Source organism: Acipenser ruthenus, chromosome 2 (genome assembly GCF_902713425.1).
Source record: "Acipenser ruthenus chromosome 2, fAciRut3.2 maternal haplotype, whole genome shotgun sequence".
Classification (NCBI taxonomy): Eukaryota; Metazoa; Chordata; class Actinopteri; order Acipenseriformes; family Acipenseridae; genus Acipenser; species Acipenser ruthenus.
The window spans coordinates 104,825,796-104,853,581 of record NC_081190.1 but is presented as its reverse complement, the minus strand read 5'-3'; the positions used below and the strand labels follow the sequence as shown (position 1 = coordinate 104,853,581).

General features: G+C 42.1%; 1 protein-coding gene across 1 annotated transcript in view; it reads right to left on the bottom strand.

Moving 5' to 3' along the window:
• The window catches only part of LOC117409476 (serine/threonine-protein phosphatase 2A 55 kDa regulatory subunit B gamma isoform-like), a 107,080-nt gene extending 80,077 nt beyond the window's left edge, over positions 1-27,003 (bottom strand). The window contains exons 1-2 of the mRNA XM_034015588.3: positions 26,747-27,003; positions 26,561-26,638 (exon numbers count right to left, since the gene is read on the bottom strand). Of these exons, the coding sequence (XP_033871479.1) occupies positions 26,561-26,638; positions 26,747-26,753 (85 nt within the window). The 5' untranslated portion in view covers positions 26,754-27,003. The remainder of the gene's footprint in view (positions 1-26,560; positions 26,639-26,746) is intronic.
• Between the last annotated feature and the right edge of the window lie 783 nt (positions 27,004-27,786).

Sequence of the window (27,786 nt, the reverse complement as noted above, 5' to 3'; positions counted from 1 at the left end):
GATGGAAACAGAGCTGCTGACAGTTTCCATAACAAATTCAGACCTCTCAAGTTTCTCTTCTCTACGAGCTGCAATGGCATCGAAGCAGCCCGTCGTCATTCAGTTTGCCTTCAGCAATTCTGAAATTGATGATGTACTATTACATGTACTATTACAAAAGGAGCTACCCTCACACTTTATATATGGAGCCCTGGAGATTTGTCCAACTTTTTTTTTTTTTCTACATCAGCAGAAGTTGAAAGAGTCTTCAGCCAGGGGGGCCTGATCATGACCCCACATTGAGCGAAACTGTTGCCACAGCTTCTCTCATCTCTGGTGTTTCTGAGATGCAACAAACACTGTATCACAAGTGTCAAGCTCGGTTTGGAAGGAACCTAGCATCTCTCGGCTTCCACATGTTCCAGCAATATAATTAATCTCTTCCGAGTCAATAAAGGGGTTGCAGCAGTGAGCTAGGTCGAATAATTGGCAATTTCCAAATTAGGGTATAAAAGGGGGTAAAATAATTGCAGATTCTGAATAACAAATAAATATATTTAATGTAAATGTTTTTATACCTTTTCAGGGTGTGTATTCCTAAGTGAATTGATTGTAACTGGAAAAAGTCAATAGAACACATTTTTCAGTTGTCACATTTTTTGTGTTTATCAAAAGAAAAACAGCTCTCAAAAAATAAACAGTTGTTATTATCATTGTTGCAAAAATTAATTTAGTTTATGAGGTTGGTCACAACAAAAATATATTGGTCTCAGTCTTGGTCTCGGTCTCAATCTCGATACATTTGATCTTGATCTTGGTACGTTTGGTCTCGGTCTCAATCTCGATACATTTGGTCTCGGTACGTTTGGTCTCGGTCTCAACCTCGATACATTTGGTCTCGGTCTCGGTACGTTTGGTCTCGGTCTCAATCTCGATACATTTGATCTCGGTACGTTTGGTCTCGGTCTCAATCTCGATACATTTGGTCTTGATCTCGGTACGTTTGGTCTCGGTCTCAATCTTGATACATTTGATCTTGGTACGTTTGGTCTCGGTCTCGGTACGTTTGGTCTCGGTCTCAATCTCAATACATATGGTCTCGGTCTCGGTACGTTTGGTCTCGGTCTCAATCTCAATACATTTGATCTCGGTACGTTTGGTCTCGGTCTCAATCTCGATACATTTGATCTCAGTACGTTTGGTCTCGGTCTCAATCTCGATACATTTGGTCTTGATCTCGGTACGTTTGGTCTCGGTCTCAATCTCAATACATTTGATCTCAGTACGTTTGGTCTCGGTCTCAATCTCGATACATTTGGTCTTGATCTCGGTACGTTTGGTCTCGATCTCGGTACGTTTGGTCTCGGTCTCAATCTCGATACATTTGATCTCGGTACGTTTGGTCTCGGTCTCAATCTCGATACATTTGATCTCGGTACGTTTGGTCTCGGTCTCAATCTTGATACATTTGATCTCAGTACGTTTGGTCTCGGTCTCAATCTCGATACATTTGGTCTTGATCTCGGTACGTTTGGTCTCGGTCTCAATCTCAATACATTTGATCTCAGTACGTTTGGTCTCGGTCTCAATCTCGATACATTTGGTCTTGATCTCGGTACGTTTGGTCTCGGTCTCAATCTCAATACATATGGTCTCGGTCTCAATCTCAATACATTTGATCTCGGTACGTTTGGGCTCGGTCTCAATCTCGATACATTTGATCTCGGTACGTTTGGTCTCGGTCTCAATCTCGATACATTTGATCTCGGTACGTTTGGTCTCGGTCTCAATCTCGATACATTTGGTCTTGATCTCGGTACGTTTGGTCTCGGTCTGAATCTTGATACATTTGATCTTGGTACGTTTGGTCTCGGTCTCAATCTCGATACATTTGGTCTTGATCTCGGTACGTTTGGTCTCGGTCTCAATCTCGATACATTTGGTCTTGATCTCGGTACGTTTGGTCTCGGTCTGAATCTTGATACATTTGATCTTGGTACGTTTGGTCTCGGTCTCAATCTCGATACATTTGGTCTTGATCTCGGTACGTTTGGTCTCGGTCTCAATCTCGATACATTTGGTCTTGATCTCGGTACGTTTGGTCTCGGTCTCAATCTTGATACATTTGATCTCAGTACGTTTGGTCTCGGTCTCAATCTCGATACATTTGGTCTTGATCTCGGTACGTTTGGTCTCGGTCTCAATCTCAATACATATGGTCTCGGTCTCGGTACGTTTGGTCTCGGTCTCAATCTTGATACATTTGATCTTGGTACGTTTGGTCTCGGTCTCAATCTCGATACATTTGGTCTTGATCTCGGTACGTTTGGTCTCGGTCTCAATCTTGATACATATGGTCTCGGTCTCGGTACGTTTGGTCTCGGTCTCAATCTCAATACATTTGATCTCGGTACGTTTGGTCTCGGTCTCAATCTCGATACATTTGGTCTTGATCTCGGTACGTTTGGTCTCGGTCTCAATCTCAATACATATGGTCTCGGTCTCGATACATTTGGTCTTGATCTCGGTACGTTTGGTCTCGGTCTCAATCTCAATACATATGGTCTCAATCTCGATACATTTGGTCTTGATCTCGGTACGTTTGGTCTCGGTCTCAATCTCGATACATTTGGTCTTGATCTCGGTACGTTTGGTCTCGGTCTCAATCTCAATACATTTGATCTCAGTACGTTTGGTCTCGGTCTCAATCTCGATACATTTGGTCTTGATTTCGGTACGTTTGGTCTCGATCTCGGTACGTTTGGTCTCGGTCTCAATCTCGATACATTTGATCTCGGTACGTTTGGTCTCGGTCTCAATCTCGATACATTTGATCTCGGTACGTTTGGTCTCGGTCTCAATCTCGATACATTTGATCTCGGTACGTTTGGTCTCGGTCTCAATCTCGATACATTTGGTCTTGATCTCGGTACGTTTGGTCTCGGTCTCAATCTTGATACATTTGATCTCAGTACGTTTGGTCTCGGTCTCAATCTCGATACATATGGTCTCGGTCTCAATCTCAATACATTTGATCTCGGTACGTTTGGTCTCGGTCTCAATCTCGATACATTTGATCTCGGTACGTTTGGTCTCGGTCTCAATCTCGATACATTTGATCTCGGTACGTTTGGTCTCGGTCTCAATCTTGATACATTTGGTCTTGATCTCGGTACGTTTGGTCTCGGTCTCAATCTTGATACATTTGATCTTGGTACGTTTGGTCTCGGTCTCGGTACGTTTGGTCTCGGTCTCAATCTCAATACATATGGTCTCGGTCTCGGTACGTTTGGTCTCGGTCTCAATCTCAATACATTTGATCTCGGTACGTTTGGTCTCGGTCTCAATCTCGATACATTTGATCTCGGTACGTTTGGTCTCGGTCTCAATCTTGATACATTTGATCTCAGTACGTTTGGTCTCGGTCTCAATCTCGATACATTTGGTCTTGATCTCGGTACGTTTGGTCTCGGTCTCAATCTCAATACATATGGTCTCGGTCTCGGTACGTTTGGTCTCGGTCTCAATCTCAATACATTTGATCTCGGTACGTTTGGTCTCGGTCTCAATCTCGATACATTTGATCTCGGTACGTTTGGTCTCGGTCTCAATCTCGATACATTTGGTCTTGGTACGTTTGGTCTCGGTCTCGGTACGTTTGGTCTCGGTCTCAATCTCGATACATTTGATCTCGGTACGTTTGGTCTCGGTCTCAATCTTGATACATTTGATCTTGGTACGTTTGGTCTCGGTCTCGGTACGTTTGGTCTCGGTCTCGGTCTCGGTACGTTTGGTCTCGATCTCGGTACGTTTGGTCTCGGTCTCGGTACGTTTGGTCTCGGTCTCAATCTCGATACATTTGATCTCAGTACGTTTGGTCTCGGTCTCAATCTCGATACATTTGGTCTCGGTTTCGGTACGTTTGGTCTCTGTTTCAATCTCAATACATTTGATCTCGGTACGTTTGGTCTCGGTCTCAATCTCGATACATTTGGTCTCGGTCTCGGTACGTTTGGTCTCGGTCTCAATCTCGATACATTTGGTCTCGGTTTCGGTACGTTTGGTCTCTGTTTCAATCTCAATACATTTGATCTCGGTACGTTTGGTCTCGGTCTCAATCTCGATACATTTGATCTCAGTACGTTTGATCTCGATCTCGGTACGTTTGGTCTCGGTCTCGGTACGTTTGGTCTCGGTCTCGGTACGTTTGATCTCAGTACGTTTGGTCTCGGTCTCAATCTCGATACATTTGGTCTCGGTTTCGGTACGTTTGGTCTCGGTCTCAATCTCGATACATTTGATCTCAGTACGTTTGGTCTCGGTCTCAATCTCGATACATTTGGTCTTGATCTCGGTACGTTTGGTCTCTGTCTCAATCTCGATACATTTGGTCTCGGTCTCGGTACGTTTGGTCTCGGTCTCAATCTTGATACATTTGATCTTGGTACGTTTGGTCTCGGTCTCAATCTCGATACATTTGGTCTTGATCTCGGTACGTTTGGTCTCTGTCTCAATCTCGATACATTTGGTCTCGGTCTCGGTACGTTTGGTCTCGGTCTCAATCTCGATACATTTGATCTCGGTACGTTTGGTCTCGGTCTCAATCTCGATACATTTGATCTCGGTACGTTTGGTCTCGGTCTCAATCTCGATACATTTGGTCTCGGTCTCGGTACGTTTGGTCTCGGTCTCGGTCTCGGTACGTTTGGTCTCGATCTCGGTACGTTTGGTCTCGGTCTTGGTACGTTTGGTCTCGGTCTCAATCTCGATACATTTGATCTCAGTACGTTTGGTCTCTGTCTCGGTACGTTTGGTCTCGGTCTCAATCTCGATACATTTGGTCTCGGTACGTTTGGTCTCGGTCTCAATCTCGATACATTTGATCTCAGTACGTTTGGTCTCGGTCTCAATCTCGATACATTTGGTCTCGGTACGTTTGGTCTCGGTCTCGGTACGTTTGGTCTCGGTCTCGGTACGTTTGGTCTCGGTCTCAATCTCAATACATTTGGTCTCGGTCTCGGTACGTTTGGTCTCTGTTTCAATCTCAATACATTTGATCTCAGTACGTTTGGTCTCGGTCTCAATCTCGATACATTTGGTCTCAGTACGTTTGGTCTCGGTCTCAATCTCGATACATTTGGTCTCGGTCTTGGTACTTTTGGTCTCTGTTTCAATCTCAATACATTTGATCTCAGTACGTTTGGTCTCGGTCTCAATCTCGATACATTTGGTCTCAGTACGTTTGGTCTCGGTCTCAATCTCGATACATTTGGTCTCGGTCTTGGTACTTTTGGTCTCGGTCTCAATCTCGATACATTTGATCTCGGTACGTTTGGTCTCTGTCTCAATCTCGATACATTTGATCTTGGTACGTTTGGTCTCGGTCTCGGTACGTTTGGTCTCTGTCTCGGTATGTTTGGTCTCAGTACGTTTGGTCTCGGTCTCGGTACGTTTGGTCTCGGTCTCGATCTCGGTACGTTTGGTCTCAATCTCGGTACGTTTGGTCTCGGTCTTGGTACGTTTGGTCTCGGTCTCAATCTCGATACATTTGGTCTCGGTACGTTTGGTCTCGGTCTCAATCTCGATACATTTGATCTCGGTACGTTTGGTCTCGGTACGTTTGGTCTCGGTCTCGGTACGCTTGGTCTCGGTCTCGGTACGCTTGGTCTCGGTCTCAATCTCGATACATTTGATCTCAGTACGTTTGGTCTCGGTCTCAATCTCGATACATTTGATCTTGGTTCGTTTGGTCTCGGTCTCGGTACGTTTGGTCTCGGTCTCGGTACGTTTGGTCTCGGTCTCGGTACGTTTGGTCTCGGTCTCGATCTCGGTACGTTTGGTCTCGGTCTTGGTACGTTTGGTCTCGGTACATTTGTTCTCTGTCTCAATCTCGATACATTTGATCTTGGTACGTTTGGTCTCGGTCTCGGTACGTTTGGTCTCGGTCTCGGTACGTTTGGTCTCGGTCTCGGTACGTTTGGTCTCGGTCTCGATCTCGGTACGTTTGGTCTCGGTCTCGGTACGTTTGGTCTCGGTCTCAATCTCGATACATTTGATCTAGGTACGTTTGGTCTCGGTCTCGGTACGTTTGGTCTCGGTCTCGGTACGTTTGGTCTCGGTCTCGGTATGTTTGGTCTCGGTCTCGGTACGTTTGGTCTCGGTCTCGGTACGTTTGGTCTCGGTCTCAATCTCGATACATTTGATCTTGGTACGTTTGGTCTCGGTCTCAATCTCGGTACGTTTGGTCTCGGTCTCAATCTCGATACATCTGATCTTGGTACGTTTGGTCTCGATCTCGGTACGTTTGGTCTCGGTCTCGGTACGTTTGGTCTCGATCTCGGTACGTTTGGTCTCGGTCTCAATCTCGATACATTTGATCTCGGTACGTTTGGTCTCGGTCTCAATCTCGGTACGTTTGGTCTCGGTATGTTTGGTCTCGATCTTGGTACATTTGGTCTCGGTCTTGGTACGTTTGGTCTCGGTCTCGGTACGTTTGGTCTCGGTCTCAATCTCGATACATTTGATCTTGGTACGTTTGGTCTCAATCTCGGTACGTTTGGTCTCGGTCTCGGTACGTTTGGTCTCGGTCTCGGTACGTTTGGTCTCGGTCTCGGTACGTTTGGTCTCGGTCTCGGTACGTTTGGTCTCGGTCTCAATCTCGATACATTTGGTCTCGGTCTCAATCTCGATACATTTGATCTTGGTATGTTTGGTCCCGGTCTCAATCTCGATACATTTGATCTCGGTACGTTTGGTCTCGATCTCGGTACGTTTGGTCTCGGTCTCGGTACGTTTGGTCTCGGTCTCGGTACGTTTGGTCTCGGTCTCAATCTCGATACATTTGGTCTCGGTACGTTTGGTCTCGGTCTCAATCTCGATACATTTGATCTCGGTACGTTTGGTCTCGGTCTCGGTACGTTTGGTCTTGGTCTCGGTACGTTTGGTCTCGGTCTCGGTACGTTTGGTCTCGGTCTCGGTACGTTTGGTCTCGGTCTCAATCTCGATACATTTGGTCTTGATCTCGGTACGTTTGGTCTCGGTCTCAATCTCAATACATTTGATCTCAGTACGTTTGGTCTCGGTCTCAATCTCGATACATTTGGTCTTGATCTCGGTACGTTTGGTCTCGGTCTCAATCTCAATACATATGGTCTCGGTCTCAATCTCAATACATTTGATCTCGGTACGTTTGGTCTCGGTCTCAATCTCGATACATTTGATCTCGGTACGTTTGGTCTCGGTCTCAATCTCGATACATTTGATCTCGGTACGTTTGGTCTCGGTCTCAATCTCGATACATTTGGTCTTGATCTCGGTACGTTTGGTCTCGGTCTGAATCTTGATACATTTGATCTTGGTACGTTTGGTCTCGGTCTCAATCTCGATACATTTGGTCTTGATCTCGGTACGTTTGGTCTCGGTCTCAATCTCGATACATTTGGTCTTGATCTCGGTACGTTTGGTCTCGGTCTCAATCTTGATACATTTGATCTCAGTACGTTTGGTCTCGGTCTCAATCTCGATACATTTGGTCTTGATCTCGGTACGTTTGGTCTCGGTCTCAATCTCAATACATATGGTCTCGGTCTCGGTACGTTTGGTCTCGGTCTCAATCTTGATACATTTGATCTTGGTACGTTTGGTCTCGGTCTCAATCTCGATACATTTGGTCTTGATCTCGGTACGTTTGGTCTCGGTCTCAATCTTGATACATATGGTCTCGGTCTCGGTACGTTTGGTCTCGGTCTCAATCTCAATACATTTGATCTCGGTACGTTTGGTCTCGGTCTCAATCTCGATACATTTGGTCTTGATCTCGGTACGTTTGGTCTCGGTCTCAATCTCAATACATATGGTCTCGGTCTCGATACATTTGGTCTTGATCTCGGTACGTTTGGTCTCGGTCTCAATCTCAATACATATGGTCTCAATCTCGATACATTTGGTCTTGATCTCGGTACGTTTGGTCTCGGTCTCAATCTCGATACATTTGGTCTTGATCTCGGTACGTTTGGTCTCGGTCTCAATCTCAATACATTTGATCTCAGTACGTTTGGTCTCGGTCTCAATCTCGATACATTTGGTCTTGATTTCGGTACGTTTGGTCTCGATCTCGGTACGTTTGGTCTCGGTCTCAATCTCGATACATTTGATCTCGGTACGTTTGGTCTCGGTCTCAATCTCGATACATTTGATCTCGGTACGTTTGGTCTCGGTCTCAATCTCGATACATTTGATCTCGGTACGTTTGGTCTCGGTCTCAATCTCGATACATTTGGTCTTGATCTCGGTACGTTTGGTCTCGGTCTCAATCTTGATACATTTGATCTCAGTACGTTTGGTCTCGGTCTCAATCTCGATACATATGGTCTCGGTCTCAATCTCAATACATTTGATCTCGGTACGTTTGGTCTCGGTCTCAATCTCGATACATTTGATCTCGGTACGTTTGGTCTCGGTCTCAATCTCGATACATTTGATCTCGGTACGTTTGGTCTCGGTCTCAATCTTGATACATTTGGTCTTGATCTCGGTACGTTTGGTCTCGGTCTCAATCTTGATACATTTGATCTTGGTACGTTTGGTCTCGGTCTCGGTACGTTTGGTCTCGGTCTCAATCTCAATACATATGGTCTCGGTCTCGGTACGTTTGGTCTCGGTCTCAATCTCAATACATTTGATCTCGGTACGTTTGGTCTCGGTCTCAATCTCGATACATTTGATCTCGGTACGTTTGGTCTCGGTCTCAATCTTGATACATTTGATCTCAGTACGTTTGGTCTCGGTCTCAATCTCGATACATTTGGTCTTGATCTCGGTACGTTTGGTCTCGGTCTCAATCTCAATACATATGGTCTCGGTCTCGGTACGTTTGGTCTCGGTCTCAATCTCAATACATTTGATCTCGGTACGTTTGGTCTCGGTCTCAATCTCGATACATTTGATCTCGGTACGTTTGGTCTCGGTCTCAATCTCGATACATTTGGTCTTGGTACGTTTGGTCTCGGTCTCGGTACGTTTGGTCTCGGTCTCAATCTCGATACATTTGATCTCGGTACGTTTGGTCTCGGTCTCAATCTTGATACATTTGATCTTGGTACGTTTGGTCTCGGTCTCGGTACGTTTGGTCTCGGTCTCGGTCTCGGTACGTTTGGTCTCGATCTCGGTACGTTTGGTCTCGGTCTCGGTACGTTTGGTCTCGGTCTCAATCTCGATACATTTGATCTCAGTACGTTTGGTCTCGGTCTCAATCTCGATACATTTGGTCTCGGTTTCGGTACGTTTGGTCTCTGTTTCAATCTCAATACATTTGATCTCGGTACGTTTGGTCTCGGTCTCAATCTCGATACATTTGGTCTCGGTCTCGGTACGTTTGGTCTCGGTCTCAATCTCGATACATTTGGTCTCGGTTTCGGTACGTTTGGTCTCTGTTTCAATCTCAATACATTTGATCTCGGTACGTTTGGTCTCGGTCTCAATCTCGATACATTTGATCTCAGTACGTTTGATCTCGATCTCGGTACGTTTGGTCTCGGTCTCGGTACGTTTGGTCTCGGTCTCGGTACGTTTGATCTCAGTACGTTTGGTCTCGGTCTCAATCTCGATACATTTGGTCTCGGTTTCGGTACGTTTGGTCTCGGTCTCAATCTCGATACATTTGATCTCAGTACGTTTGGTCTCGGTCTCAATCTCGATACATTTGGTCTTGATCTCGGTACGTTTGGTCTCTGTCTCAATCTCGATACATTTGGTCTCGGTCTCGGTACGTTTGGTCTCGGTCTCAATCTTGATACATTTGATCTTGGTACGTTTGGTCTCGGTCTCAATCTTGATACATTTGGTCTTGATCTCGGTACGTTTGGTCTCTGTCTCAATCTCGATACATTTGGTCTCGGTCTCGGTACGTTTGGTCTCGGTCTCAATCTCGATACATTTGAACTCGGTACGTTTGGTCTCGGTCTCAATCTCGATACATTTGATCTCGGTACGTTTGGTCTCGGTCTCAATCTCGATACATTTGGTCTCGGTCTCGGTACGTTTGGTCTCGGTCTCGGTCTCGGTACGTTTGGTCTCGATCTCGGTACGTTTGGTCTCGGTCTTGGTACGTTTGATCTCGGTCTCAATCTCGATACATTTGATCTCAGTACGTTTGGTCTCTGTCTCGGTACGTTTGGTCTCGGTCTCAATCTCGATACATTTGGTCTCAGTACGTTTGGTCTCGGTCTCAATCTCGATACATTTGATCTCAGTACGTTTGGTCTCGGTCTCAATCTCGATACATTTGGTCTCGGTACGTTTGGTCTCGGTCTCAATCTCGATACATTTGATCTCAGTACGTTTGGTCTCGGTCTCGGTACGTTTGGTCTCGGTCTCGGTACGTTTGGTCTCGGTCTCAATCTCAATACATTTGGTCTCGGTCTCGGTACGTTTGGTCTCTGTTTCAATCTCAATACATTTGATCTCAGTACGTTTGGTCTCGGTCTCAATCTCGATACATTTGGTCTCAGTACGTTTGGTCTCGGTCTCAATCTCGATACATTTGGTCTCGGTCTTGGTACTTTTGGTCTCGGTCTCAATCTCGATACATTTGATCTCGGTACGTTTGGTCTCTGTCTCAATCTCGATACATTTGATCTTGGTACGTTTGGTCTCGGTCTCGGTACGTTTGGTCTCTGTCTCGGTATGTTTGGTCTCAGTACGTTTGGTCTCGGTCTCGGTACGTTTGGTCTCGGTCTCGATCTCGGTACGTTTGGTCTCGATCTCGGTACGTTTGGTCTCGGTCTTGGTACGTTTGGTCTCGGTCTCAATCTCGATACATTTGGTCTCGGTACGTTTGGTCTCGGTCTCAATCTCGATACATTTGATCTCGGTACGTTTGGTCTCGGTACGTTTGGTCTCGGTCTCGGTACGCTTGGTCTCGGTCTCGGTACGCTTGGTCTCGGTCTCAATCTCGATACATTTGATCTCAGTACGTTTGGTCTCGGTCTCAATCTCGATACATTTGATCTTGGTTCGTTTGGTCTCGGTCTCGGTACGTTTGGTCTCGGTCTCGGTACGTTTGGTCTCGGTCTCGGTACGTTTGGTCTCGGTCTCGATCTCGGTACGTTTGGTCTCGGTCTTGGTACGTTTGGTCTCGGTACATTTGTTCTCTGTCTCAATCTCGATACATTTGATCTTGGTACGTTTGGTCTCGGTCTCGGTACGTTTGGTCTCGGTCTCGGTACGTTTGGTCTCGGTCTCGGTACGTTTGGTCTCGGTCTCGATCTCGGTACGTTTGGTCTCGGTCTCGGTACGTTTGGTCTCGGTCTCAATCTCGATACATTTGATCTAGGTACGTTTGGTCTCGGTCTCGGTACGTTTGGTCTCGGTCTCGGTACGTTTGGTCTCGGTCTCGGTACGTTTGGTCTCGGTCTCGGTACGTTTGGTCTCGGTCTCGGTACGTTTGGTCTCGGTCTCAATCTCGATACATTTGATCTTGGTACGTTTGGTCTCGGTCTCAATCTCGGTACGTTTGGTCTCGGTCTCAATCTCGATACATTTGATCTTGGTACGTTTGGTCTCGATCTCGGTACGTTTGGTCTCGGTCTCGGTACGTTTGGTCTCGATCTCGGTACGTTTGGTCTCGGTCTCAATCTCGATACATTTGATCTCGGTACGTTTGGTCTCGGTCTCAATCTCGGTACGTTTGGTCTCGGTATGTTTGGTCTCGATCTTGGTACATTTGGTCTCGGTCTTGGTACGTTTGGTCTCGGTCTTGGTACGTTTGGTCTCGGTCTCAATCTCGATACATTTGATCTTGGTACGTTTGGTCTCAATCTCGGTACGTTTGGTCTCGGTCTCGGTACGTTTGGTCTCGGTCTCGGTACGTTTGGTCTCGGTCTCGGTACGTTTGGTCTCGGTCTCGGTACGTTTGGTCTCGGTCTCAATCTCGATACATTTGGTCTCGGTCTCAATCTCGATACATTTGATCTTGGTATGTTTGGTCCCGGTCTCAATCTCGATACATTTGATCTCGGTACGTTTGGTCTCGATCTCGGTACGTTTGGTCTCGGTCTCGGTACGTTTGGTCTCGGTCTCGGTACGTTTGGTCTCGGTCTCAATCTCGATACATTTGGTCTCGGTACGTTTGGTCTCGGTCTCAATCTCGATACATTTGATCTCGGTACGTTTGGTCTCGGTCTCGGTACGTTTGGTCTTGGTCTCGGTACGTTTGGTCTCGGTCTCGGTACGTTTGGTCTCGGTCTCGGTACGTTTGGTCTCGGTCTCAATCTCGATACATTTGGTCTTGATCTCGGTACGTTTGGTCTCGGTCTCAATCTCAATACATTTGATCTCAGTACGTTTGGTCTCGGTCTCAATCTCGATACATTTGGTCTTGATCTCGGTACGTTTGGTCTCGATCTCGGTACGTTTGGTCTCGGTCTCAATCTCGATACATTTGATCTCGGTACGTTTGGTCTCGGTCTCAATCTCGATACATTTGATCTAGGTACGTTTGGTCTCGGTCTCAATCTTGATACATTTGATCTCAGTACGTTTGGTCTCGGTCTCAATCTCGATACATTTGGTCTTGATCTCGGTACGTTTGGTCTCGGTCTCAATCTCGATACATTTGATCTTGGTACGTTTGGTCTCGATCTCGGTACGTTTGGTCTCGGTCTCGGTACGTTTGGTCTCGATCTCGGTACGTTTGGTCTCGGTCTCAATCTCGATACATTTGATCTCGGTACGTTTGGTCTCGGTCTCAATCTCGGTACGTTTGGTCTCGGTATGTTTGGTCTCGATCTTGGTACATTTGGTCTCGGTCTTGGTACGTTTGGTCTCGGTCTCGGTACGTTTGGTCTCGGTCTCAATCTCGATACATTTGATCTTGGTACGTTTGGTCTCAATCTCGGTACGTTTGGTCTCGGTCTCGGTACGTTTGGTCTCGGTCTCGGTACGTTTGGTCTCGGTCTCGGTACGTTTGGTCTCGGTCTCGGTACATTTGGTCTCGGTCTCAATCTCGATACATTTGGTCTCGGTCTCAATCTCGATACATTTGATCTTGGTATGTTTGGTCCCGGTCTCAATCTCGATACATTTGATCTCGGTACGTTTGGTCTCGATCTCGGTACGTTTGGTCTCGGTCTCGGTACGTTTGGTCTCGGTCTCAATCTCGATACATTTGGTCTCGGTACGTTTGGTCTCGGTCTCAATCTCGATACATTTGATCTCGGTACGTTTGGTCTCGGTCTCGGTACGTTTGGTCTTGGTCTCGGTACGTTTGGTCTCGGTCTCGGTACGTTTGGTCTCGGTCTCGGTACGTTTGGTCTCGGTCTCGGTACGTTTGGTCTCGGTCTCGGTACGTTTGGTCTCGGTCTCAATCTCGATACATTTGATCTTGGTACGTTTGGTCTCAATCTCGGTACGTTTGGTCTCGGTCTCAATCTCGATACATTTGATCTCGGTACGTTTGGTCTCGGTCTCGGTATGTTTGGTCTCGATCTCGGTACGTTTGGTCTCGGTCTCAATCTCGATACATTTGATCTCGGTACGTTTGGTCTCGGTCTCAATCTCGGTACGTTTGGTCTCGGTATGTTTGGTCTCGATCTCGGTACGTTTGGTCTCGGTCTTGGTACGTTTGGTCTCGGTCTCGGTACGTTTGGTCTCGGTCTCAATCTCGATACATTTGATCTTGGTACGTTTGGTCTCGATCTCGGTACGTTTGGTCTCGGTCTTGGTACGTTTGGTCTCGGTCTCGGTACGTTTGGTCTCGGTCTCGGTACGTTTGGTCTCGGTCTCGGTACGTTTGGTCTCGGTACGTTTGGTCTCGGTCTCAATCTCGATACATTTGATCTCGGTCTCAATCTCGATACATTTGATCTCGGTACGTTTGGTCTCGGTCTCGGTACGTTTGGTCTTGGTCTCGGTACGTTTGGTCTCGGTCTCGGTACGTTTGGTCTCGGTCTCGGTACGTTTGGTCTCGGTCTCAATCTCGATACATTTGATCTTGGTACGTTTGGTCTCGATCTCGGTACGTTTGGTCTCGGTCTCGGTACGTTTGGTCTCGGTCTCGGTACGTTTGGTCTCGGTCTCAATCTCGATACATTTGATCTTGGTACGTTTGGTCTCGGTCTCAATCTCGATACATTTGATCTCGGTACGTTTGGTCTCGGTCTCGGTACGTTTGGTCTCGATCTCGGTACGTTTGGTCTCGGTCTCAATCTCGATACATTTGATCTCGGTACGTTTGGTCTCGGTCTCAATCTCTGTACGTTTGGTCTCGGTATGTTTGGTCTCGATCTCGGTACGTTTGGTCTCGGTCTTGGTACGTTTGGTCTCGGTCTCGGTACGTTTGGTCTCGGTCTCAATCTCGATACATTTGATCTTGGTACGTTTGGTCTCGATCTCGGTACGTTTGGTCTCGGTCTTGGTACGTTTGGTCTCGGTCTCGGTACGTTTGGTCTCGGTCTCGGTACGTTTGGTCTCGGTCTCGGTACGTTTGGTCTCGGTCTCAATCTCGATACATTTGATCTCGGTACGTTTGGTCTCGGTCTCAATCTCGATACATTTGATCTCGGTACGTTTGGTCTCGGTCTCAACCTCGATACATTTGGTCTCGGTCTCGGTACGTTTGGTCTTGACTACATCACTGGCGATAATGCATCTAACAGTGGAATTTGAATAGAAATCATACATTTGAGTCCACATTTTACACATTTTTAACTTTCAAAAACATGATTGAAATCTTTAACCTTCTTTACAAACGAGCTCTATACTGAATACAATGGATAAATGGTCACTAAAATTACTGAGCAGCTAACCAGACAAATCGGGGGGGGGGGGGTGAGGACGGCTGTTAAAGTTGAAAGGTCATGTTGTCAGATGATTTGAATTGAAAAGGATGTTTGTTCAGTGTCGGTATTGGAGCCTGTGGCAATGTGTCCCGCCCCTGTGTGCATTTCTGTGTTATATGTTGCGTGTGGTGTGTTAATGTTGGTGTATTGTAGTTGGCTGCACGGGATATAAATGGGTGTGTGCAGCACGAGTTATTTAAAATGTATAATTGTATTTAAGCACGAGGATTGCACATAACTTCACATGCATTTAAAGTAATTAATATGCGAGCACGAGGTTGCACATAATTAATTCACGTGCTGGGATTCAAGTGAATAATTAATTAGTAATTGAATCCCGGCACAACAGTATATATAGATGCATGTTTCACTCACTCGGGGTTGTGTGTTCGGTGAGTGGAGAACGGGTGTGGAGAGGAGAAAGGAAAATAAACAAAGATAATAATAAGAAGAAGTAGTATTTCACTCACCGTGTTTGTTTGTCTGTTTGTGCACTCGTGTCTGTTTACTGCTTTATCGGTTTGTTCGTCTATTTATTTTGGCTTAAAGTGCCGTGTTCTGTTTTGTTCAACCTTTTTATTTACAATAAACCGGCGCAATCAAGCGCCTTCATCATTTCACTGTCCGTGTGTGTTTCCTTTCCTGGGTCTGACGTCATCACTCAGCCAGCCTTGTCACAGAGCCACAGAACCCAAACCATTCAGAACGATTGTAAATATTATGTACAAGTAAGGACATTTAAAAAAAAAAAACGCAATTCAAACTATATTGTAAGCTGCTTACTCTTTACTAAAATGCAAAGCATCACCTTAATAACATTTGCCACATGCTCCCAAGTACAACATAAGACAGAAATGGGGTGCTGTACCCCCAATTCCACAGCGATTCAGGAGATGCGTGACTAAAATGTGGGTCACAAGAGCAATGTCAGTGCTGTATGTCAGAGAGGTTTTGGAAGTAACAGGACAAGCACACAAAGGATTCTAAATGGGTGGTTGCGTTCTTTGGTGTATAAATCAATCAATCCATTACAAAAGGTCACTGTGGTAGTGAACCAGGCTCTTTTGGGATTAAAGTCTGCTGCAATCCAGCCAGGAGGTATGCTGGGAAATTAGAAACAGTGCTACAAAACAAATGTCTACATGCCTTAACTGTGGCTAAGTGAAAAGACTGAACAAGGAAATATTAGTCTGATTGTATTCTTTGGCTTCTGTATCACTGTATGGTGTTACAATTCTCTTATTTAGGTTCTTTAACATAAATATTATTCTTTAATTTGTACCTGACACTTGTGTGAATGGAGGGAATGGTATATGAATTATTTTGGTCAATAAGCCATCTGCCACGATTCACACACATTTTCAGGATGCATTCTTTTGCTAGATATTAAGCAGCCATTCCAATACATGATTTTATAAATAGAATATAGAATGCCACACATTTCCACTCTGGCTAAAGCTTAACAAATTGTAATCCTTAAGATGTGCACTGGTACTCAGTCGTACAATAATAAATGCAGTGTTAGCGGCAGCACACCTTTCAGTTCTCTCACAGGTGCTCTTTAACCTCTCAGGACTGGATTAGCTTTCAAATGGACTGCAGGAAAATGATTCCTGGGTCCCTAGGGGATGAGGGAATGGAGCGCTTCCAGAGCTGTGTTTAACCTTTGCAACCTTAACACAGCTGCATGCACTGGAGAGATCAGATTGTAGGTTATATTTCGAGGCTTCAACCCTATACAAATATTAACCAGTGACACTGACAGAATCACAGTCAAGGACAAACTGGTTCATCTACTGGTTCATCTTTTGCTCTGTTTAAGACCTTACCTTTACAAAATAGTTGTTGCAAGAGTATTACCTTTGTAGCCATATTTTGACATAAAACTGCATGAGGATAATAATATGTTGAGGTTCTGCAGCAATATCCAGCAGAGATAGACATTCAACTAGTATATTCTTGTAGTTTATCTGAATTGTAGATTAAAAAGAAACAACAATTCAATCTTCAACCCATTTCACTCATAACATTAAAAACCATTACATTTAACATAGCTAAACACCAGCAAATTATAAATAAATACATTTGTTATATATATATATATATATATATATATATTATAAAAAAAAAATTAGAGGTCAGCACGGGCACAGGTCTCTTTTTACCACCCGGGTATCAATTATTAGTTTGAGAATTTAAAGAAAACGTAGCAAATATGACAATGCAGTTGTAAGTGCAGGTCTTTGGCCGGCGGAATAAAGACAACTATTCTTGACTATGAGGCGACTATTCTTTTCAGGAACTAAACCGGAAAGAAAACATAACATCCTTTATGTCAGTGATAACTCTTAATTATCCATTAATAACAACTGTGTGGCTTCCAATACCGAATGCTTTATCTACAGTTACTGCACAGATAGTTTCTTACCAAAAAATAAATAAATAAAGTAGCCTTTATTTAAAAATAAACAAATAATTAAAGTACTGTGAGTGGTGTACCCCAAAAAACAGAAAACCATAAATATTTATTTTTATTTTAATGAAGTAGATTTACTAAGAAAAAGCATACACAGTGACACTCCAAAATGCGTAAGGTGCAAAGTACAAAATTAAATTAGTATGAGAAAAACATTACTCGCAATGCTTTGCTTGGATGGCATGTTAATGCAAGACTGAAATATTTACCTTTATGTATCAGTTCGGATTTGGAGGACTGCACTTTTAAGTTTCATCTTGGACTACTGTGTTTGCCATAGAGAGACTTGTGAACAACAAAGTTAGAAAAACAGGATGTGACAAAAGGGGATAAACAGGAAAAGTGAGAGACAGAGCAGTAAGATATACTCCTTGCATATACTTTTGTTTTGTATACTACGCTGTGTTCCGATTGAGAAAAATCAATAAAACCTCCATTATTGGAAGCCTTGCATTGCACTGAATCAAAGTACATTACATTAACAACAACAGTGGAATATGGCCAATAGATGTTGCAAAGAATCCTGCAGCATGAAGCGCATTTAACGTAGATGCCTTTCCATAGAGATCACCATGCATGTGCGCATAATCTGGTTTGGTTCGCTTTTTGCTGTCTAAAACTTTTAAATAGAGGCTCAAGCTGCTGTGTTGATCCTGTGGTTTCTTTTTTAATATATAAATTCAATCTCACATATCATACACAGCTCTTTCCATTTGCCATTTGTTAAATTGTCGCGCAACTTCTGGTGAGGCGGTAAATAAGTGTAAAGTATTTTTGTCATTTCTAGCGAATACGAACATCTGACTTTTATATCTGAATTCATGTCAGAAATTACATGTCTTACATGTCACTGTTTTTGGTTGTAATATAGTGTGTTTCCTTCTGGGAGCCTGGCTAACCATAGAGGTCAAAATGCAGGACTAGGCTTTGTAACAACCCCCAGCCTGATGCCATGTGCCAGTTACCCATGAAACTCTGGAATGCTGCCTATGTCACTCTATGACACAATAACTACTGTATGTATTACACTTACAGAACTATCCTAACATCCAACATCCATTTCATAAACTGTCATTTGTAAGAACAGACCGTCAAATAAATGCCTGACCTGAGGCAAACCATAAGACACAGTCAAACATGCAGCTAAAAGCTATTCATTTTGCTTTACTGTTGCCAGTCACCACAGGTTCAAAAAGAAATACATGCAAGGCTCCTTGGGGTGTTTTAAAAAGCCAAGCTTAGCAAACACTACAGTACGTCCACAAATATAACTGTAACCGCTTCCAGATTTCCTCTTAAATTCAATCCACCAAAATGACAAACGTCACAGGCACAAAGGCCAACATTTGTACAGTCCAGCCTCTGGTTTATGACTACTGTGGCATACTATAATAGCAGTACAAAGAAAACTGAACACAAAAAAATCAAATCTTTCCAAACTAAACATTAAAGTCATATTTCCATTTGTTTTGTCAGGGTTTTTTAAGCTTCTTTGGCATTGCTTTTATGGTTATGTTGTGTTGGATTTACAACTCATCAAAAACACAACTGGTCCAATTCTATTATCCACCAAAACCAGCCAATGAATGCTTTGCACCGACGAATGCAACCAGTCCTGTACCCACTACTGCCCACGCAGCATCTTTCAACAATAAACTGAGACACAGACAACTTAGTAATATTGCTCCATTCAGATAGCTGGCACTGTCCAGATAAACTATAAGCAACTCTGACAGTTACTTGCTTAATAAAGTGATTTATTTTATTTTCTCTAATTATGTATGTGCTCCTTTATGAACATTTTAGGGACTATTTTCCTAAAACCTCTCTCAGCGGAAGGGTACCTGACAAATCATTACAAGTTCAAGGTAAGCCAAGGTTTTTTAAAGGAAATAATGAGAACATTGGTTTTCTAACAGCGATAATGTCCTCTACCTTGTGGTTGTTGACCTTCACTTTTGTTGGGTCAACTACCACACAGTAGAGCCTTCGACGGGCACTGTCGCTGAAGTCGAACCTGACATTGATGTGATACAGCCATCTGAAATGTACTTGTATCAGAAGTCTTGTATCAGGTGGAAAGGATGTCACACAGAAATTGGCCATGTCATTGAATTATTCTGTAAGCCTATTTTATAAATAATAGATAGTATTGGGTGCTGCAGAAGATACAAGCGGATTTTCATTCACTCATAGTCATTATGGACCTCTTGTGGAGTGGGTATTGGCTTGCATCATACAATGTAATACATGTGGACAGCAGGAAATGTGTTTCACACTCTTTAGATTACAAAATCTAAGCTGTTTTGTTAATTGATTATCCTTGATCCATGCTTCGATCTGGCAGAAGTCAGCCTGCATGGTACTTTTGACCAGGTCTCCAATAGAATCCACCAATGTTGTGTCAGGCGCTCACCCCTGGTATGCAGACCACTGACTTAAGATAACGTTGTCTTGTTTTGTGTCATTTTGTAAACAATGTCCCTATCTATCAACACTAGGGGTATCTGTTTATAGTGTGATATAAGTACAAGGATGCTGATATAAGTACAAGGATGACAATGCCATTGTTTTTTTTTTGCATAACATAATCTTTTACATTTGGTTGGGAGAGAAGGGGAAAAAAATAAAAAAAACATTAATTTCTCATTTCCAAGAAACTTTCCGTGGAGATTATGTGTATTAGTTTAAAATAAAGATTTAGGTACCATTAACCAATTTTATCAGTGCTGTGCTCTCAAAGCCTGGGGAAAGAAAAATAAGTGAACACATTGGTTGCTTAGCAAGCATACACAATCTCCTCCCTGGTCAACTACACTACCTACAATTGCATTTTGTTGCAGTTGTGGACTTGGTGTATTACACCCTGCACATACAACTGATCTTTGAATTTTCTGTGATTTTCTCCGGCCAAATTCTGCCACTAGACTTAGTCCCCACTCGACTGCAAAATGCAAATTAAACTTTTCAGATTTTCAGCTGATTCACACCAGAACTCTGGTTGTTAATGTTCTACTGTGTGTTAATGCTCTCTCTGTGTGATCAACCCCTAAATCACAGGCATATACTAGGAGGTCTTGAACTGACTGAAACGTTTGCATTTTTCACTCCTGCACGGTTTGTTTAGCATTGTTAGTCTGTGCGTCTCTTTAAAATAAATTACTCTATGTGTAATAGTGTTCAGTGTGTGGATCTAGTACATGTCTATGATTTATGACCCAGTGGTGATCTATACACTGGCACTACACAACTACACCTGCTGGACACCATTGTCTAAAGCGCAGTAAATTGCTCGTAAATCAACAATTAAATTCAATCCTGAAGGATTTGTTTGAAGCATATTTTCTTTCAGTATTTCATTCTGTTGCCTTGAATGCAAATGCTTTGGGCTTTGTTTAATACCTGACAAAAGTCAGCCTGAATATTGATTTTATGTGATTTACCTTTTGGTGGTGTAAATTAAGAAATTTCTTTTTTGCTTCTTGCTCTCTAGCAAATTGCATTAATTTTATTAAGCTACCAAAATCACATTTCATTTCAAAAGTTTAAAAACACATTTTGAATTAGCTTTGTTCTTCATCTGTTACAAGGGCCATGTTTTTTGTAACTTTGCAGTATCTGTTTAGAGACAATCCCTGGGGTTAACACTAACTGATACACATTGAATCCCTTTTAATTCTTTGGCAGCTGCTTGCATTGATGTTACCTTCTGTCAGCCAGTACAGTATAGATTTTGACCACCAGGGGGCTCTTTTGGCTTGTAAACCACTGGTAGGGAAGGCAAATTTTGTGACCATGGCAGGTTGACCATGGGGTATAACAAAACAGAAACTGTATATTAATACTGTAGATTCCAGCACATTTTCCTTGATTCCGTGCATATACCTTGGCATTATTCAAATACAAAAAACACCCTAATATTTTAAAAAAATATTTGAGTGTGTTAACCCTTCTCACAAATCTAATGGGAACACTGAATTCATTTAGACACAAACAGGGACTATTTCATTGGAGGTTTTGTATATCAGGCCTCTATGTTGGATAATGCTGCCTGTATGTTGGCTCTTACTGCTTAAGCTAAAACTATTATGATATCACGCTTGCTCAATGTTCCCTACAAGTATATGTTTAACCCGAGCAACTGGCAATATGCTCTCCATTTGCCAAAAAAGAAACATTTTTTAAGAAAACAAGCAGTAATATTTAAGTTTAGTATTTTTGCACTTTAAAAAAAAAAAAGGAAAGGATTTCTGCTTTAAGTGCCGCATTATTCTGTAAACGCAAACTGATCTGCTTCCATAGTCAGTGGCTTGTTTCGATTTGCCCGGTGAAAATGCCACTCGACTGACCAATGTTTGTGACACAGTTTTCTTCTCATTAGCACTCCATCGCTTTATGGAAAATAATATGCTTTTCACCCCATGTGTAAGGTAACATTTTGTAATACTATTTCAAATTCACCAGACGTCAATTATACACTAATGCGTTAGCTAGGACATCAAGTCAAGGAGCAACCCACCAGCATTCATTATATCCTTGTGATAAACAACATCTAAACTTATGCAATGCAGCTTTTAATGGGTTGTTATTTTCTGTATATAGACAGTAAATAAATCTTACAGCAATTTTGATTAAAAAAGCAGTACAGCTTTATTATCACCTTTGGTTTTTTCTGATTTATTTATTTATTTATTTTAAATAAGAAAAGCAAAAAACTAAAAAGTCACAATACTGGATGTTTAAATTCTGCTCAATTAATTTCCGCAATTGACTCCAAAATATGCTACACTATTTTCATTCTTCCACAGAGAGGCTGTCATTTGAATGAGAGGAAACTAAGGGTGTTTCATGGGGAAGGTTGAAACCAGTATAACAGCTGATGAGATGCACACCCAGTAGGTAAAATCATGCACGATACAACACAAGTCAAGTACTGTTCTATGAATCCTGTTCTATGAATACTGTTCTCAGAAAGTAATGGGAACTTAGCCACAGCTATTGTCGTTCTTCTGTACATTAGCAGCTAAGAAATAAATAATAAATAATAATAATAATAATAATAATAATAATAATAATAATAGCAGACAGTTCGCAATAGGGTTAACAACCCGAGCCAGCGTGTTCAGTAACACTAACGTTACACTAACAATCTTACATTTTGTTTCATAATGGTGCCTGTGACCGTACCCAAAAAAAATTTGAAATTTCAGTAAAAAACAAAAAGGTGAGGAAGCCCATCCAAACGTTTATTCTCGTGCCTTGGGGCCTGCAAGTCAAAGAGTTTGCAAGCAATTGACATGGCTGTCCACTCCTCGTGCTGAGATGGCTGGCCACTAAGCGTGCTGACCCTCATTACTCTTTTAAAAGTCAGAGAAATAGTCCTATAAAAGATCAGTGATGAGTCAAGAACACACAGTTTCAGTATTCTGTTTATTGTTGGAGGAAAAAAACAAGCCCATTGTGACAGAGATCGAATGATTCTTGGTGTTAGATCTCCCTCTCGACCTGTGAGGGCACGGTGCACGAGGAACAGAGTACCCTTAATTAAATGGCACGACAATTTATTCCATAGGGTAGATGGAAGTCGGTCATTTAGGACGGGGGTGGAGCCACGGCACCCAAGCTCATTGACCCGGACGGTAAGCGGCGTGGCATCCGAGGACTGGAGGAGCGGATGCGCTCGTTAACCTCGGGGTCATGGGCGAGGGTATAAATAGGGGGCATGGCTTGAGTGATCTGTTCCTTTGCAAATGGTTAAAATTGCATAACCGAGAAGGAGCCCATAATAAAGAAATAAACCGTGAGTGTTTAGTGTCTGTGTATTAACACTGTGTGTCTTGTGTGTTGTTTTCACTAAAGATTACTAAGCACGATCCGGAGCTGCAGCCGCAGGCCAGCAAAAACCCGGACTTCACCACGCACCTTTTCCACTACAGGAACTGTCTTTGTTTTCACCACTAGAATCATGCACTGTCTAAATGTGTCTGTGTTTTGTGTGGGTGACGGAACGGGACTTTTGGTTACGGGTCAAACCCGTGGGATTACAAACTGAAGTGATACACGCCGCTGTACCACTTCCAACATTGTCATTATTTACAGGTTTGCCTTAAGGCTCTGGACATTTATCAAATTAAATAAACACCCTTGCACCTGTACAAACGTTGTCCGTGTAATTACACCGCTCTGCACTGCACACACCTGCACGTCTTTACCACTTTGCCACACCCATTTAAAAACTGCTTCACGCAAGAGCTACTGTACGGGGAGAACTACACTCAAACACATATCAAACAGTAAAATAATGAGAAAATGACAGTGTACAAAATCAAAAGTGGAGGCGGTCATAAGTATGATGTCACACTTCACACATATATATGGGCAACAGCATATCCAATTGTCATAGAGGGGTGTCTACCCGTTCATCCTGCCGTCCAAGTGTCACATTTACATTTGTGCATATGTCTGGAGACTAGGTCATCAAATTCTGATTAAACGTGTTCTTGCTAATTTGTGTTCTATACCATTCTATACATACTTAGTCATTATGTTTTTCAACACTAATAGCTCTTACTTGGAATTTACAGCCATACCAGAGGATGTATGTTTATGACATAAATGTGTATGTTGATATCATAATGTTTATATTACAGGACGTCAATTGTAATGCTTATATGAAGACATGCCTGTGCAAAATGTCATCTTGATTATCTATTGAGGGCACATGTGATCTCGAAACGAAGTAAAGGCACGACTGCGTGGTGGTGAGCAGGGAGAGTCATACAATCGAGACAGCATTAGTGTGCAGGTTTGAACCTTAACCGTTGTTAATGTGTTTTACATCGCAGTCTGTAAGTGGGTCACACAGACCACTTTGACCACTGCAGTATTAAATAGAAAATAAACAGATGTTCAGGAATTTTAAATATATAAAAACAGGATGCGTCGAAGATCTTGTTTGTAGTCCTGGTTAGATTAAACATGTCTGATCTAATCCAGTTCTGATTGACTTGATAACATTTGCTACTTGGCATAAAGTACACTGTACAGTACTTCTTTACAAAGAAACATAGAAAATACTATCATGGGATTGCTTTACATTGAAGACTGTATACTTTTATACAAATTGTGTACAATGTGCCTGAAATATGCCATCAAATGACAGTATCTCAGGTTGCACATTTATTATACACCAGAACTGTTCTACTGTGCTAGGTTTTGCTAACTTGTACTTGGTATAGTTTCACTAATGAAAACGTGAGTAGCAAGACTGCACAGGGCAACACCAGGTGAAAGTGGATTTGAGAAGAAACAGCGCGAAGCATAATACAATTAGCACTGCCCTCTGCTGGCAATTTAAAACCCACAGCCTGAAAAAGAATGGCTACAAAGATAAAATGACAATGTTCATACAAGAACCCCCACAGAGGGCTGGAATAAATACATTTACCAACGTGCTTATTTTTCAGGAAACCAAACGTATTTTAAACAAAGTGGGGGTTTTTGTTTGGCCGATAACATTTTACAGGAAACGCCTGCTGATCCGATATGGTCACCACAGGCTCAAATGTTAAAACATTCTGAAATGCACTGACGAGATAGTTTCAACAACACGATTTAAACGTAACAAAAATAACACTGATGATTTTAAAAATACAAAAGAGATATTACATTATCTGAAAGAAACACACCTGACACTTTTGTCCCCGTCACCATTTTAATATATTCAATCTTTTAATAGTAGTTTAATTGGCAATTGAGATTCACACTGTGATAAATAGCGTGCATTCCTTTCAAGATATGCAACGAAAGGACCATGAAAGCAAAAGATGAAAAGCATGAATTTGCACAACAAAAAAAACTAATGCAATTTTTTTTAATGCATTTTTTTCCTTTTGTTCTTGAAACAAACAACAAAAGGAGTTGGACTACTGAATGCATTTAGCCTCATTAAAAACAAAAATAGATCCATGGAAAAGCCTTACAACTGGCAAAAAAACACGACAAGGATTCTCAAATCAATAATTCTACAATAAACAAGCAGCTCATAATAGTTTGAGATGGGTAGAGTTTGTTTATGTCCAGCCGCAGTTTGCTTCCTTTCAATAGACAAGCTTAGAATGCCACTCCACATTTGAATTCACCAGACTCAACAGTAGTACACTACTGCAAACTGCGCCACAGTCCAAAACATTGTGACATTTTATTCATATTTAAACCAACTCGATGGGCATTATTTGATATGCTGTACAGAGATTGAATAATATTCCATTTTTTAAATCACAATAAACATTAAAAGTTACTTGTAAAGGTATTTTAAATGATAACGTCTCCCACAGAAAATCGTGTTGTTAAATTAACGCAAAGTGGGAAAAAATGCATGTGCAGTATTGTGAGTAAAAGCACCCCGCACCAAAGCATTGACCTTTTGCTCCCATAATACCGACTCCCGGTAACTAAGTGTGGTGTAACACACCAATGCTAACAATGTATACAACGCAAATGCAGTAAGTGTAATGTTTAGAACACACACCGTGACACCAGACCAGAGGTATCGTTTTCTGTTTAGTTAGTTCTGGTATTTACCAGTATTTGAAAAATGTTTACAGGACAGACCTTATTTGAGATATTGCTCATTGTCAATTGAATGTACAACAAACCAAACCGGTGTGGTTTGTATACCTGTGTTAAAAGACCGACTGTAGATTAAAGTCGTTTATTAAAACTGCATTAAAGAGAAGCGGTTTGTTTTTTTTTTGTTATTTTTTTTTTTTTTTAATAATCGTAAATAGTGTCTAATGACATTAATCAATTAATGTTAGAAATAAATTAATTATTTGGCTGCAACAGGGGCGAAGTTTTTTTGTTACATACATACATACATACATACATATACACACACACACACACACACACACGAAGACGATACACTCAAAAGGGTTAATTAAAAACAATCTAGAATCATTAATTATCTAAATTGACTCACACCAGCCTAAATTGTTGCAGCAGGTGTTCCTGATAAGTTAACTTTAAATTGCACTTTGATTTTTTTTTCTACAATTATAAATATTACAATTATAATTATAAATATGAAGAGGTATTAAAAACCACACTAAACAAGTTGAAGTTACTGACTGCTGAAAAAAAAAAAAACATTCAGGCCCAAAAAAAAGAAAATCTATTTGCGTATAAAAGTGTGGATGATAATATAACGTGATACGACAAATAATGATGCACTTTAGCTGAAACACTTAACCCACTGTTGTCCTACCTTCAGAGACTTCCAGTTCTGTAGTTCCGTTTATTTGAGCCAAACACCACTGCGCTTCTTCCTTGTAAGCCCCAAATCCTACGTTAATAAAGCATTATATTAATAATAATAAAAACTGATAAACACTAAAATAAACAGTCCGAGTTATATTTGGATCATTCATAAAGAACCATGTGCAATACTTACCGGACATATTATTATTAACTGGACGTTTCCTTAGTCATTACGTTTCAGAATTAGATACATTACGAACATAGCAACTGCAAATATATAACTCGGCCAAGGATCAGTATAGAGATCTTTTTTTAAACTTGAAGCTGTTGCCTGTTTCACCGTGACACTGTTACATTGGGGTGGGCGGAGATCCTGTCGGCCATTGACGCTCCAAATCCAATTGAGTTGCAGCTCCACAAACAAACCTGGGGAAGTGTCAATTACAAGACGTGTTGCATTTCATCTAGTAATCTGTTTCTTAAATGCTTTTTATATTTATAAAGTGTATATATATATATATACATGTACATATACATGTATATATATATATCTACATGTACAAAATACTCCAGCGTGTAAACACACACACACACACACACACACACACACACATGTGTGTGTTTGTGTGTGTGTGTGTGTGTGTTTGTGTGTGTGTGTGTGTGTTTACACGCTGGAGTATTTTGTACATGTAGATTTTGGTCAGGTTGGCTAGATACAACAACAACAATAATAATAATAATAATAATAATAATAATAATAATAATAATAATAATAATAATAAACTCAATTGACATATTTTTTTGTTTGTTTGTTTTTTTTAGCAGACCTTCATGTTAAAACAATTAGCATTCCTAACTTTTGCTATCACTTGATTTATGAATGGCTTTTCTGTACAATGCAGGGGATTTGTAGAGTATCCTCTCCCTATCTTTAGTTTGTGTCGCTGTTGCGTGTGACCAGGCAAGTTAACTGAGAACAAGGAATACAACTAGAATTAGTTATCTCCAGATCACAAGATAAATTGTCCCAGAATCTGTATAACTGGTGGCTGGGAGACCTTGCTCGTGGTGGCCTATGCGCGCGCAGCTTCAAAATAAGTCATTGCTGAAAACGTCACACACCTATCACGTGACAAGTTAAAAATAAGGTTGTATGCTTTGCTCACACCGTGTGTTGTGAAACAGAGGTGTAACAGTTTCAAGAATTTGAAGTACATTTTAAAATACGGACTA